The 14843-nt window shown below is 36.6% G+C and overlaps 1 protein-coding gene across 12 annotated transcripts in view; it reads right to left on the bottom strand.

Moving 5' to 3' along the window:
* The window catches only part of TDRD3 (tudor domain containing 3), a 181991-nt gene that overhangs the window by 89281 nt on the left and 77867 nt on the right, over nt 1-14843 (bottom strand). For all 12 annotated transcript variants that reach the window (XM_058437965.1, XM_058437964.1, XM_032150984.2 and 9 more), the window contains 2 exons: nt 4239-4310; nt 2127-2276 (listed from right to left, as the gene is read on the bottom strand). In XM_058437965.1, the coding sequence (XP_058293948.1) occupies nt 2127-2276; nt 4239-4310 (222 nt within the window). The remainder of the gene's footprint in view (nt 1-2126; nt 2277-4238; nt 4311-14843) is intronic.

Raw genomic sequence — 14843 nt, 5'->3', positions numbered from 1 at the left:
CTTCTGGCCCCTGTACTAGACTGACAACAGAAAGACATTGCAGGAAGAACAACCAAAATTCAAGAACACTACTACTTACACTTCAAAATTAAATAGGAAAGCAATTGTAAGCTAAGCTTCATTACGGGTTTTGAATAAAGGAAAATTTCAATCTCACTGGTTAAGAAATGTCTATGTAGCAACTAATTTATGACCTAAAATTTCTTATCAGTCTAAAAGAAATCAATAACTAGGAAAAACACCTATTACAAATAAGCAAGTAATTCAAAATAATAAAAAGAGAACTTTGGCTATCAATAATATAAGAGGGAGGGGTTTGTTGTTCAGGATGTTGGTCTGGGCAAAGATTTTTTGGATAAGACCTCAAAAACACAGGCACACAAGTAAAAATAGACAAATGAGATTATATCAAACTAAAAAGCTTCCGCATAGCTAAGAATTCAATCAACAGAGTGAAGAGACAACCTACAGAATGAAAGAAAATAATTGCAAACTATCCATCTGACAAGGAGTTAATATCTAGAATATATAAGGAACATAACAATTCAAAAGCAAAACAAAACTAAACAAAACAAAAAATAAACCCGGCCAGGCACGGTAGCTCACACCTGTAATCCCAGCACTTTGGAAGGCCAAAGTGAGCGGATCACCTGAGGTCAGGAGTCCAAGACCAGCCTGGTCAACATGGTGAAACCCCGTCTCTACTAAAAATACAAAAAAAGAAATAGCCAGACGTGGTGGTGCACACCTGTAGTCCCAGTTACCTGGGAGGCTGAGGCTGAGGCTGGAGAATAGCTTGAACCTGGGAGACAGAGGTTACAGTGAGCCAAGATCACGCCACTGCACTCCAGCCTGGGCGACAGAGTGAGACTCTGTCCAAAAAAAAAACCCAAACAATCCAATTTAAAAATGGGCAAATGATTTGAATATCATTTTTCAAAAGACCATACAAATGGTCAACAGGTATATGGAAAAATGTCAACATCATTTACCACTGAAATCAGCATGCAACCATCCTATCACCACCCCCCCCAAAATATTTTTGATCCACTGTTGGTTGATAGTTAGGAAGAGTTGAATCCACAAATATGGAGAGCTGACTGTCTATACATAATGGATTATTATTCAGTTATATAAAAGAAAGAAATCCTGCCATTCTCAGCAACATGGATGAGCCTGAAGGACATTACATTAAGTGACATAAGCCAACCACAGAAAGACAAATACTGCATATTCTCACTCATATGTGAGAGATAAAAAAGTTGTCTCATAGAAGAGCAGCATAGTAGTTACTAGAGGCTGGGAAGGGTGAAGGTTAAGGAAGAGTGGGAGAGGTTGATTAATGGGAATTAAATTACAGTTAAGAGGAATAAGTTCTAGTGTTCAATAAAACACTAGGGTGATTATAATTAACAATAATTTATTGTATATTCAAAATAGCTAGATGAGAGTTTTGAATGTTCTCAACACAAAGATGGTAAATGTTTGAGGTGACAGATATAATTACCCTGATTTGATCATTACACATTGTATACATGTATCAAAATATCACACATACCTCATATATATGTGTAATTATTTGTCAGTTAAAAAGGATTTGTGTGTGTGTAAATAGACATATAATGTAAAGATAAAATTATTTTTTACTATACACTAAATAAAATTAAGTATAAAGACAAAAATGTTAATCCTGATGCAGTGACAGATCCGCTGATTTTTATTCATCTCTCAGAAGCTGCTATTTTTCATAAGTTGCTATTAATAAGGGGAAATTATCCCCAAAAAAGTGGCAACTAGCCCAACTACTAATAGGAAACTTCCTGCCAGAATAAAAAGTGTGTTCAGTTGCTACATTGTTTAAAAAAAAGGAAGGAGAAAAGGAGGGTAATTTGCCAGCAAGAGTAACTTACTGGAACTACCATGGAGATCTGGAAAAAGAACACATGAATAAAATATGTAAGATCCCATGAAGTGGCAGGGCATTCCTAGTTATGGAATATGCAAGAAGAATAAGGTTAAACGTTTGTTGAATTAGTTAGCTTATATGAAAAGACAATAACGATCACAAATAATCTAAATAGAACATAATGATAAGAAATAAAACATGTAATGGTTTGATTTCTTACTTCCTTGCTCTTTGCAACTTCAGCAATAGCAGCCGTCCTTTGTTTTTCAAATTCATCATTATCATTTGTAGGTTTGACAGGCATTGTAACTTGCAATGTTTTTCTTCGATCAAGTTCTCTGCTATCCACTTGGACATGAGATACACACTTCTAATAAAACAAGTAAGAATAAGCCAACTTAGTAGTTCCAAAAGAGATTCAAGTTTTCATTAGAAAGTAATACTTTTTCAAAAGTATCTTGTATCTTTTACAATAGCTAAAAGCCTATACAAATAAAATTGTATCCCATATATTTAAAAGTAAAAGTAGAAAGCTGGGAAAGTAACTTTTCAATAAACATAACTAGTAAATAAAATTAAAAGCTATATAAATATGTGGCCATCTAAACAGGACACATATTTAAAACATACACTGGATTAGGAGAGCTTTCATTTTAGGGTAATAAATAATTTTAGATTTCAAACAATCTTGACTAATGCACAATAAGACATAAATTTGGTTTTGTAATTAAGAGCTTAATTTCCATATTATACCACAATACATATATGTGGATTGGTTAGTACAATTATATTAACATATACAAAGGTGTCTCTGTACTTATAAACCACACTCTAAAAACATACCTGCCCCCCATATCAGGCTTCAAAGTTTTTATATTTTTGTCTCGTAAAGTAAAAAAAAAAAAAAAGGCATCACTGCCTAAAAAGAAGCCCTCAATTCTGATCTCCAGTCCAATCTTACCAGTAAAAATCGTATAAAATGAACTTTTTCTCAACTCATTAATAAAAAGGAAAATGGGAAGATCTCAAAGAAATACAGAAAAATTTCAGTAATATAAACATATCATATTGACACCAATAAATACACGGTCAGCATTACCTATCCAACCCACGTACAAAGCTGCAAGATGCTATACAAGAATTTTTTCAGAATGAACTTTATAACCAAATAATATTATTGAAATTATAGCTTTTATTATATTCTCTAACCCCTAAGAAGCTATAAAACACACTTCAAAGTCTTAAGAATAATTAGATCATAAGTCTCTGGAAGAGAAATATTATCACCAAAATGTTTAAGGTTAAATTTTTACAAATATACTATTATTTTCAAATATAAGTTATTAGAATGTTTACACTGTTTTCCCTATGGAGGTTTTCATTACACTGGGAGAATATCAACCATCAACATGGATCACCCCATAGGACTTCATACTTCCTTTTATCTTGGCTATTTCTTCTTCCAAACTCAGTAAAAAAAAAAAAAAAAAAAAATCAACATTATTTTTTAAATGCTTCAAAATAGGTTTGATGCAAAAATGACTTACTTAAGTGAGAGTATATCTTACAAAAGGCTTTTAAAGAGGTTGACAGTCAAATGATCTTACTAAATACCAAAATTTAGACACACACACACACACGATAAACCTTATTATGGAAACACAGATCTGTTGCCTACCTGTTATGTCCACAACTCATTGCTACTCTTAGCCAGCCCAGCACTCTTGAAGAAAATTAAAGAGCAAATGCAAGACAGATTACCAACAGCTAAATGTTGATGGCATCATCAGGAGAAGAGCAAGCTGCCACAAGAATTATTCTTAGAATTGTCAGGGATAAAGCAAGATCAGGCTGGAGAAGATTGTTGAGAATCAATTTGATGCTGAAGACAACTGAAGTCACAAGATACTGGTCAGAAGGGGAGCTGCTTCAAAGTAGCACTTTGATCACTTTGTGTGGCTTTATTTTTCTCTCCCCCTCTAATGTTTTTAATGAACAAGTGAGAAATTATGACATATTTTTGTCTTCTTCTTTTGAATTTCCCTTGAAAAAAAAACTCTCTCCCATCCTATTTTAATTAGTTATAAGTTACTCTTCAGATATAGCTCTTAATTGCTTCTATCTTTGGGTTAACAGCTCTCACAAACGTCAACAATATAACTACAGTGAAGGAAAAAAATCTCAAAATTATTAAATTCTTTGAACTTCATATTTCCAAATAACTCCATAACCTCTTAATAAATAGTTCAGCACATAATGAAACACAGCTTGAATGCTAATGAAAAACACTTTTTCCTAATTTAAATTCATCTGCCAACACAAAAGTCATTACCTGTCCAAAAGGCACAAAAGGAGGTGGTCCACCTTCAGTTCCAATATTGCTTCTATTGTGTTTTGATAAGCTCTGTGGAAAAAATCCAGTCACAAAAGAGCAGTTATACATAAAAAATATATTTCCAGCATTTATAATGTAACAGGAATCTACCTATTTGAGTAGATTCTTATAAGAAATAGGAAAAAAAAAAGGCCTTCCATAAAGTATTTCAAACCACAAAAAAATATATTATTCTTAACTTCAATAATTAGGCAAAGACTCTCCTCACCTCCCCTTACCAAAACACATATTCACATATAACTTTCAGAAATATTTATCAAGCCATTCCCCTAAGGAGAAAACAGTCTTCTAAAGAAGCAAATTCAAAAATAACAAACTTTGGTAACAGAATTCCATTTTAAAGCATAAAGCTATGAGAGACAAATATTACCTGGAAATTATCTTCAAAAATAAATTTTTTAGACACAAAATTTATTAGTTAACATAAGGGTGATTTCTAATTACTTAAAGAGAACAGATTGTTATAGTGTATAATATGGAGGTTCTTTTAATTATACTAAAATTTCCTTAACTTTCCTTATACTGAATTTTCCTGTTTTGTTTTGCAAAACAATTCATATTTTGAAAAAGTATTCAACAAATTGTTCATTAACTAAAAACAAGCTTCCAAATCCAACTAATTTTAGTTTTCTTTTTTCCTGAAATCTGATAAAGCTAGAGAGATAACAATGTATTATGAAAATGGAAGAAAATCTTCTGGCAAAAGCAATTTTTCACATGATAAAGTCTTTCTAAAATCCCATAAGGAGTCTCCAGGACTCTCTTCAGTTATCTCTTCCTCTGATTTATTTTGGTTTTGAGGTATTAATATCTACATACATCTGTCTTACTAGTTGTTACTTAATACATCTCAACTTTAAACTTTTTGTGCATTTTAATCGTTATCACTACAGAAACCATTATGATTAAAATATGATGTAAAATAGCAGGTGACAAAGTTTAAAAAAAAAAACCACCATGTGCACTTTCAAGCATATTCCAGAGTTCCCGAATCATGTAAACACTGTACATTTTATAAAGATAATTAAGAGTAATGACAAGCACAACATTCAGTTTATTGAGCAAAGAATAATTTAAAGTGTATATGAGTGCCATGCTTATTTAAAACCTATATTTAAGATATTAATCTAATTTTTCACAACAACAAATGCATAAAATTATCAAGAGGACCTTTCCTTAATTTAAATATTAAACAAAGACTATTCAAACAGCTATAAATCATTTCAACTTATACTATCATTTCCTTTAAAAGTTCACGAATTGCAAATAATACCATAGGTCAATAACATTATAATTAAAAACATATTACAGGACCTGATAAAGGTACATGAGCAATCCTTACTATCTCTTTAAAAACAACTAACAATCTTGACCATGTGTAACAAACGACTGTTTTAAGACATAGGATAACAGATAATGCAAGACTATTATCCCTGAGAGAAAGAGAAAAAAAAAAAGGTGAGCTATGGCTTTCTGCTTGTAGCCATGATGCAGACAGAGATCATAGAGAGCTGAGTTTAGAATATCAGTCTCACAGTTCAAGCAGGTTGATGCAACTGGAAGTTGTGGGGCTGTTTCAGAAAGAAGAACCTGCATAATAAAGAAGCTCCAGAAACCCTCATAGGAGTTCCCTTGAGTCACTGCTGAGAACAAAGCTGAGCAAAAAGCAGCTGAGAGTTGTAAGCTGAACAATTCCCAGAACTCATAAAGGGTATACAGACAATCCAGCCAGATCAGACCATGCAGACTAAAAACTCTTTGGACATTCATTCAGGACAGGGAGTAGAAATCCAGAGAGCTAAAAAATATTTGGAACAAAGGCTACGCTAGATACTCCTTTCAAAGCTTGACTACATTCTTGAAGGGGTCAAACTGATCAAAAGTATATTCACTGTTGACCAAAGCTAATTCTTATACTCATTAAAGGAAAATAGCAAAATCCAGGCTCTCAGCAAGTACCAACATCACAATGTCCAGCATCTAAGCAAAAACTACAAGGCATGTCAAGACAGAAAAATGTGACCATAACCATCTGAAAATTTAGTCAAGAGAAACAGGGCCATAGATGACAAAGATGATGAACTAGCAAATAGGGTGTTAAACAGCTATTAAAACTATGTGTAAGTATTCAAAAGAAAACATAAATTCAACTAGAAAAGAAAAATACAAAAAAAGAAGAACCAAATGGAACTTCTATAAAAGAAAAAAAACACCAACAATGAAAACGCATTGGATGGGCTCAAGAGTAAATAGAATAAGATAGAAGTGAATTTAAAAGTATAGTAATAGAATCTACCAAAAAGAGGCCAAAGGAAAAAGCTAGGGTAGAAAAATGAATAGATCATCAGTGACCGGTTGGAAAATTACCAGCAGTCTAATGTATGTGTAATTGAAGATATAATACAAAAAAAAAAAAAAAAAAAAAACACAAAGAGGGAAGAGAAAAAATACACATGAAGAAATAATGGCCAAATCACATTTTCTAAATGTGATGAAAACAATAAACTCATAGATCAAAAAAGTTCACTGAAAACCAAACACACACCAACCATGTTAGGTACATCATAATTAAACAATCAAATTGTTGAAATCAGTAATAAAGAAAACACTCCTCTAAGAGTCCCTGCCTGGCCATGCCTGCAAGCAGTGCAGCCCCACTGCCCCACCAGAGCACTTTTGCTGACAGCCTCCTGCCAGAATTTGTTTGCCTGTGACCTCGCTGCCACCCCTTCAGAAAACTTCCCACCTGCTGAATCCCTGCCACCCTATTAGAATGCCCCCCTCCTGTGGTGCCCTCACCAGAGCTACCCACCCAAGGCAACCCAACTACCAATACCAGAGTGCTTCCCACCAGAGTGCACCCCCATCCCATATGGCTCCCTGCCTGCAGTGCCCCTTGCTGGGGCACTTCCCACCAAAAGTGCCTCAGCTGTTACCAAAGGAGCATTTCCTGCACGTGGCCCCCTCGCTTGCAGCACTCCCCATCATGCTGGCTATAATACCCCCTGCCTGTGGGGCCCTCCTCACTGGAGCACTCCCACTGGCAGCACCCCACACCCATGGCATTCCCCTGTGAAAACACCCCCAACCTGAGGTAAATAATAATTTAGAAAATGAACAAAACCTCTAAGAAATATGGGGTTATGTAAAGAGACCAAACATACAACTCTGACATTCCAGAAAGAGAAGAAGAGAGAACAAGCAACTTGGAAGACATATTTGAAGATATAGTCCACAGAACTTTTCCAAATCTCACCAGACAGGTCAACATGCAAATTGAAGAAATTCAAAGAACCTCTGTGACATACTATGCAAGATGACTATCCCCAAGACACATAGTCGTCAAATTCTCCAAGGTCAATGCAAAAGAAAAAAATCATACAGGCAGCTAGAGAAAAGGGGTACTTACAAAAAGAATCCCACTCAGCTAACAGCATACCTTTCAGCTTAAACCTCACAAGCCAAAAGAGAGTAGGGCCTATTTTCAATACCTTAAAGAAAAGAAATTCCAACCAAGAATTTCATATCCTACCAAACTAAGCTTCATAAGCAAAGGAAAAATGAAGTCCATTTCAGACATGCAAATGCTAAGGGGATTTATTATCACCAGACCTGCCTCACAAGAGCTCCTAAAGGGAGTGCTAAACATGGAAATGAAGAAATGATACCTGTCATCACAAACCACACTTAAACACATATTCCAGTGACACTATAAACTATGCAATCACGTCTACATAACAACCACCTAGCAATATGATGATAAAATCAAACCCTAACATATCAATATTGACCCTGAATGTAAACTGGTTAAATGACACACTTAAAAGGAATAGGGTGGCAAGTTGGATAAAAAAGCAAGACTCAACTGTTTGCTGTCTCCAAGGGACCCATCTCACAAATAATGATACCCAGAGGTTCAAGGTAAAGGGATGGAGAAACATCTTTCAGGCAAACAGAAAACAAAAAAGAGCAGGGGTCACTATTATTCTGTCAACTAAAACAGACTTTAAACCAACAACAATTAAGACGCACAAGGAAAGGCATGACATACACAATAATAAAGAATTCAACTCAACAAGAAGACTTAGCTATCCTAAATATGTACATACCCAACACTGAAGCACCCAGATTTATAAAATAAGTTCTTCTTTACCTATGAAAAGACTTAGACAAATACAATAATAGTGAGAGACTTCAACACCCCACTGAAAGCATTAGACAAATCATCAAGGCAGAAACATAACACAAAAATTCTGGACTGAAACTCAACACCCAATCAATTGGACCTAATAAACATATGCAGAATCCTCTGCCCAACAACCACAGAATATACATTCTTCTCATCTGCACACAGAACATAGTCTAAGATTGACCACATGCTTGGCCACAGAGCAAGTCTCAATTAATTCAAAAAAATCAAAATCATACCAAGCACACATTTGGACCACAGTGCATTAAAAATAGAAATCAACAGCAAGATCTCTCAAAACCACACAATTACATGTAAATTTTAAAATTTGCTCCTGAATAACTTCTGGGTGAACAATGAAATCAAGGCAGAAATCAAAAAATTATCTGAAATTAATGAAAAAAGAGACATAAATCTCTGAGATGCTGCTAAAGCAGTGATTAAGAGGAAAGCTTTTAGTGCTAACCACCTACATCAAGAAGTTAGAAAGTTCTCAAACTGGCTGGGTGTGGTGGCTCATGCCTCTAATCCCAGCTCTTTGAGAGGCCAAGGTAGTCAGATCACTTGAGGTCAGGAGTTCAAGACCAGCCTGGCCAAGATGGTGACATCCTGTCTCTACTAAAAATACAAAAAAAAAAAAAATCAGCTGGGCATGGGGGTATGTGCCTGTAGTTCCAGCTACTCAGGAGGCTGAGGCAGGAGAATTGCTTGAACCCCAGAAGCAGAGGTTGCAGTGAGCCAAGATTGCACCACCGCACTCTGGCCTGGATGACAGAGTGAGACGCCATCTAAAAAAAAAAAAAGTTCTCAAATTAACAATCTAACGTTGCACCTAGAAGAACAAGAATAAAAAGAACAAACTAACCCTGAAGCTAGCAGAAGAAAAGAAATAACTAAAATCAGAGAACTAAGTGAAAATGAGATGCCAAAATCCAAATAAAAGATCAATGGAACCAAAAGATGGTTCTTTGAAAGAGTAAACTAAGATGGATAGACTGTGGACTGGGCACGGTAGCCCACGCCTGTAATCCCAGCAATTTGGGAGGACAAGGTGGGCAGATCACTTCTGGTCAGGAGTTTGAGACCACCCTGGCCAACATTCTGAAACCCCATCTCTACTAAAAATGCCAAAATCAGCCACATGTGGTGGCACGGGCTTACAACCCCAGCTACTTGGGAGGCTGAGGCACAAGAATTGCTTGAACTCCAGAGGTGAAGGCTGCAGTGAGCTGAGATTGCATCACTGCACGACTCCAGCCTGGGAGACACAGCGAGACTCTGTCTCCAAAAAAAAAAAAAAAAGATTGACAGACTGCTAGCTAGATTAACAAAAAAAGAGAGAAGATCCAAATCGGTACAATCAGAAATCACAAATATGACAAATATGATATTACAACCAATCCCACAGAAATACAAAAGATCCTCAGAAACTATGAACATCTCTATGCACACAGACTAGAAAATCTAGACGAAATGCATACATTCCTAGAAGCAATCTCCAAAGACTGAATGAACCAGGAAGGGAGTGAAAACCTGACCAGACCAATAACAAGTTTTGAAATTGAATCATTAATAAAAAAAAAAAATCTCTTAACCAAAAAACATCCTAGACTAGATACATTCACAGCCAAATTCTTTAAGACATACAAAGAAGAACGGATACCAATCCTACCGAAACTGTTCCATAAATATCAAGAAGGAGGAAATTCTCCCTACTTCTTTGTACAAAGCCAGCATCATCCTGATGTCAAAATCTGGCAAAGATGCAACAACAACAAAAAACTTCGGGCCAGTATTCCTGATGCATGTAGATGAGAAAATCTTCAATAAAATACTAGCAAACTAATCCAGCAGCACATCAAAAAGTTAATTCAATATAATCAACTGGTCTTTATCCCTGGGATGCAATGTTGGTTCAACATATGCAAATCAATACATGTGATTCACCACATAAACAGAATTAACAACAAAAACCACATAATGATCTTAATAGATGCAGAAAAGACCTTCAACGAAATTCAACATTCCTTCATGTTAAAAACTCTCAACAAGCTAGGCATCTAAGGAACATATCTCAAAATAATAAGAGCCATCGAGCTGGGCACAGTGACTCAGGGCTGTAATCACAGCACTTTGGGAGGCCAAACAAGGAGGATTGCCTGAGGCTAGGAGTTTGAGAACCAGCTTGGGCAACAAAGAAAGACCTCATCTCTACAAAAAATTTAAAAATTAGCCAGACTTGGTGATGTGCACCTGTAGTATCAGCTACTCAGGAGACTGAGGCAGGAGGATCCCTTGAACCCAGGAGTTCAAGGTTGTATTGAACTATGATTGTGCCATTGTGCTTCAGCCTGTGTGACAGAGCAAGATTCTGTCTCAAAAATAATAATAATAATAATAATAATAATAATAATAATAATAAAGAGCCATCTACAACAAACATATAGCCAACATCATACTCAACAGGCAAAAGCTGAAGCATTCTCCTTGATAATTGGAACAAGACAAGGATGCCCACTTTCACCACTTCTATTCAACATAGTACTAGAAGTCTTTGCCAGAGGAATTATGCCAAGAGAAAGAAATATATGACATCCAAATAAAAAAAAAGTCAAACTATCTCTCTTTGCTGATGATATCATTCTATATCTAGAAAACCCCACAGCCTCCACCAGAAGGCTTCTAGAACCGATAAACAAATTCAGTAAAGTTTCAGCATGCAAAATCAATGTATAAAAATCAGTTGCATTTCTATATGCCAATAGCACCCAGACTCAAATCAAGAATGCAAACCCATTTACAATGGCCACAAAAAGAATAAAATACCTAGGAATACAGCTTAACAAAGAGGCGAAAGATCTCTACAATGAGAATTACAAAACATTGCTCAAAGAAATCAGAGGTAACACAAACAAATGGAAATGTTCCATGCCCACAGATATTGGGAAGAACCAGTATCATTAAAATGGTCACACTATCCAAAGCCATTTAGAGATTCAACACTATTCCTATCAAACTATCAATGTTATTCTTCACAGAATTAGAAAAAAAACTATTCTAAAATTCATATGGAACCAAAAATGAGCCCGTATCACCGATACAATCCTAACAAAAAAGAACAAAGCTGTCCAACTTCAAACTATACTACAAGGCTACAATAACCAAAACAGAATGGTATTGGTACAAAAATATAACAATGAGTACTGAGTACAAAAACAGACTCACGGACCAATGGAACAGGATAAAGAACCTAGAAATAAAGTGACACAACTACAAACACCTGATCTTTGACACAGCTGACAATAACAAACAATGAGGAAAGGAATTCCTATTCAATAAATGATGCTGGGATAACTGGCTAGGCAATATGCAGAAGATTGAAACTGGACCCCTTCCAGTGATCATATGCAAACATTAACTCAAGAAGAATTAGAGACTTTAATGTAACATTTAAAACAATAAAAACCCTAGAAGAAACCCTAGGAAATACCCTTCTTGAGACTAGCCTTGGCAAAGAATTTACGACCAAGTCCTCAAGAGCAACTGTAACAAAAAACAAAAATAACAAGTGGGACCCAATTAAACTAAAGAGCTTCTGCACAGCAAGAGAAACTATAAACAGGGTACACAGAAAACCTACAGAATGGGAAAAAATATTTGTCAACTGTATGTCCAACAAAGGTCTACTATCCAGAATCTATAAGGAATTTAAACAAATCAGCAAGCAAAAAACAATCTCATTAAAGAATAGGCAAAGGACATGAACAAACATTTCTCAAAAGAATACATACAAATGGCCAACAAATACATGAAAAAAATGCTCATTATCACTAATCATCAGAGAAATGTAAATCAAAACCACAATGTGATACCATCTCATAACAGAACGGCTATTATTAAAAAGTCAAAAAACAACCAATGCTGGTAAGGTTGCCGAGAAAGGAAAATACATATACACTGTTGGTGGGAATGTAAACTAGTACAGCCACTGTGGAAAACAGTGTGGAGATTCCTCAAAGAACTAAGAGTTGAACTACTATTACTGCACATAAGACACATGCACTTGTTTGTTCACTGCAGCACTATTCACAATAGCAAAGACATGGAATCAACGAAGAGGTCCACCAACACAGAACTGGATAAAGAAAATGCGATAGATATACATGATAGAATACTACACAGCCATAAATAAGAATGAAATAATGTCCTTTGCAGCAATATGGATGCATCTGGAGGCCATCATTCTAAGCAAACTAGGGCAGGAACAGAAAACCAAATACCACATGTTCTCACTTATAAGTGGGAGCTAAACACTGAGTACACATGGACATAAAGGTGGGAACAACAGACACTGGGGACTGCTTAAGGGAGAAGGGTGGGAGGAGGAAATAAGCTGGAAGGCTACCTATAGGGTACTATGCTCACTACTTGGGTGATGGGATCTTTCATACACCAAGCCTCAGTGACACACAATTTACCCATGTAAGAAGCCTGCACATGCACCTCCTTAACCTAAAATAAAAATAGGAAGAAAAAAAAAGGAAAAGGCTTTAAAGTAGATAGAGAAAAGATACATTACATAAAAAAAGATTACTACAGACTATAGATAGTATAGCAGGTAACTGACAATGAGATGATGTCCTTAAAACACTTAAGAAAAATTTTAAAAATCTTTCAATGTAGAAACGTACATTCAGAGAAAATATCCTTAAAAAGTAAGGAAAAAAAAAACATTCTGACAAACCAAAACTAAAACACTTCATCATCAGCTAACCTGAACTAAAAGACACACCATGCAGGAACTTGATCTTTACCAAAGAAAAGAGAGAGGGACAGAAATGGTAAATGTGTAGAAAGACAAAAATATCTTTTAAAAATTGTTTCATTGTTTTAAAAAAGCATTTAAGGGAAAATTTTTTTTTTTTTTTTTTTTTTTGAGGCGGAGTCTCGCTCTGCCGCCCAGGCTGGAGTGCAGTGGCGCGATCTCGGCTCACTGCAAGCTCCGCCTCCCGGGTTCACGCCATTCTCCTGCCTCAGCCTCTCTGAGTAGCTGGGACTACAGGCGCCCGCCACCACGCCCGGCTGATTTTTTTTTTTTTTTTTTTTTTTAGTAGAGACAGGGTTTCACCGTGGTCTCGATCTCCTGACCTCGTGATCCACCCGCCTCGGCCTCCCAAAGTGCTGGGATTACAAGCGTGAGCCACCGCGCCCAGCCTAAGGGAAAAAATTTAAAACGTGTTGTGACCTTCGTAACGAATGTAAAGTATATGACAAAACCAGCACAGAGACAAAACTGGGTACATGAAAGCATATAATTGTATGGGTCTTATAATATGCATAAAGTGGTATATATTATTGAAGGTAGAAAGAAAGAAGTTAAGGGTACACATCTTAAACCTTAGAGCAACCAATTAAAAACAAAAACAGTCATATAGTGCAGGGCCCAGCCCTACAAGGTCTGTGGGTTTTTTCTCCTCATGTGTGGAGATGAGAGATTGTAAAAATAAAGACACAAGACAAAGAGATAAGAGAAAAGACAGCTGGGCCCAGGGGGCCACTACCACCAAGGCACGGAGACCGGTAGTGACCCCGAATGCCTAGCTACGCTGTTATTTATTGGATACAAGACAAGGGGGCAGGGTAAGGAGTGTGAGCCATCTACATTGATAGGTAAGGTCACGCGAGTCACGTGTCCACGGGACAGGGGGCCCTTCCCTGTTTGGCAGCCAAGGCAGAAAGAGAGAGAGGACAGCTTATGCCATTATTTCTTCTATGCATTTCAAAGACTTTTAGTACTTTCACTAATTCTGCTACTGCTATCTAAAAGGTGGAGCCAGGTGTACAGGGTGGAACATGAAAGCGGATCAGGAGCGTGACCACTGAAGCACAGCATCACAGGGAGACGGTCAGGCCTCTGGATGGCTGAGGACAAGCCTGCCATCAGTCAGGCCTTTCACAAGAGGTGGTGGAGCAGAGTCTTCTCTAACTCCCCCAGGGAAAGGGAGACTCCCTTTCCTGGTCTGTTAAGTAATGGGTGCCTTCCCCAGGCACTGACGCTACTGCTAGACCAAGGTCCACTAGGTAACTGGCACCTTCCCAGGCGTTGGCGTTACTGCTAGACCAGGGAGCCCTCTAGTGGCTCTGTCCGGGCGTAACAGAGGGCTCACACTCTTGTCTTCCGGTCACTTCTCACTGTGTCCCTTCAGCTCCTATCTCTGTATGGCCTGGTTTTTCCTAGGTTATAATTATAAAACAAAAATTATTATAATATTGGAATAAAGAGTAATACTACAAACTAATAATTAATGATATTCATATATAATCATATCTATAATCTATTTCTAGTATAACTA

This window comes from Hylobates moloch, unplaced genomic scaffold (assembly GCF_009828535.3).
Source record: "Hylobates moloch isolate HMO894 unplaced genomic scaffold, HMol_V3 SCAFFOLD_4, whole genome shotgun sequence".
In the NCBI taxonomy this organism is placed as follows: Eukaryota; Metazoa; Chordata; class Mammalia; order Primates; family Hylobatidae; genus Hylobates; species Hylobates moloch.
Note: the sequence above shows the minus strand (reverse complement) of the source record. Positions and strands in the feature narration are given on the sequence as shown.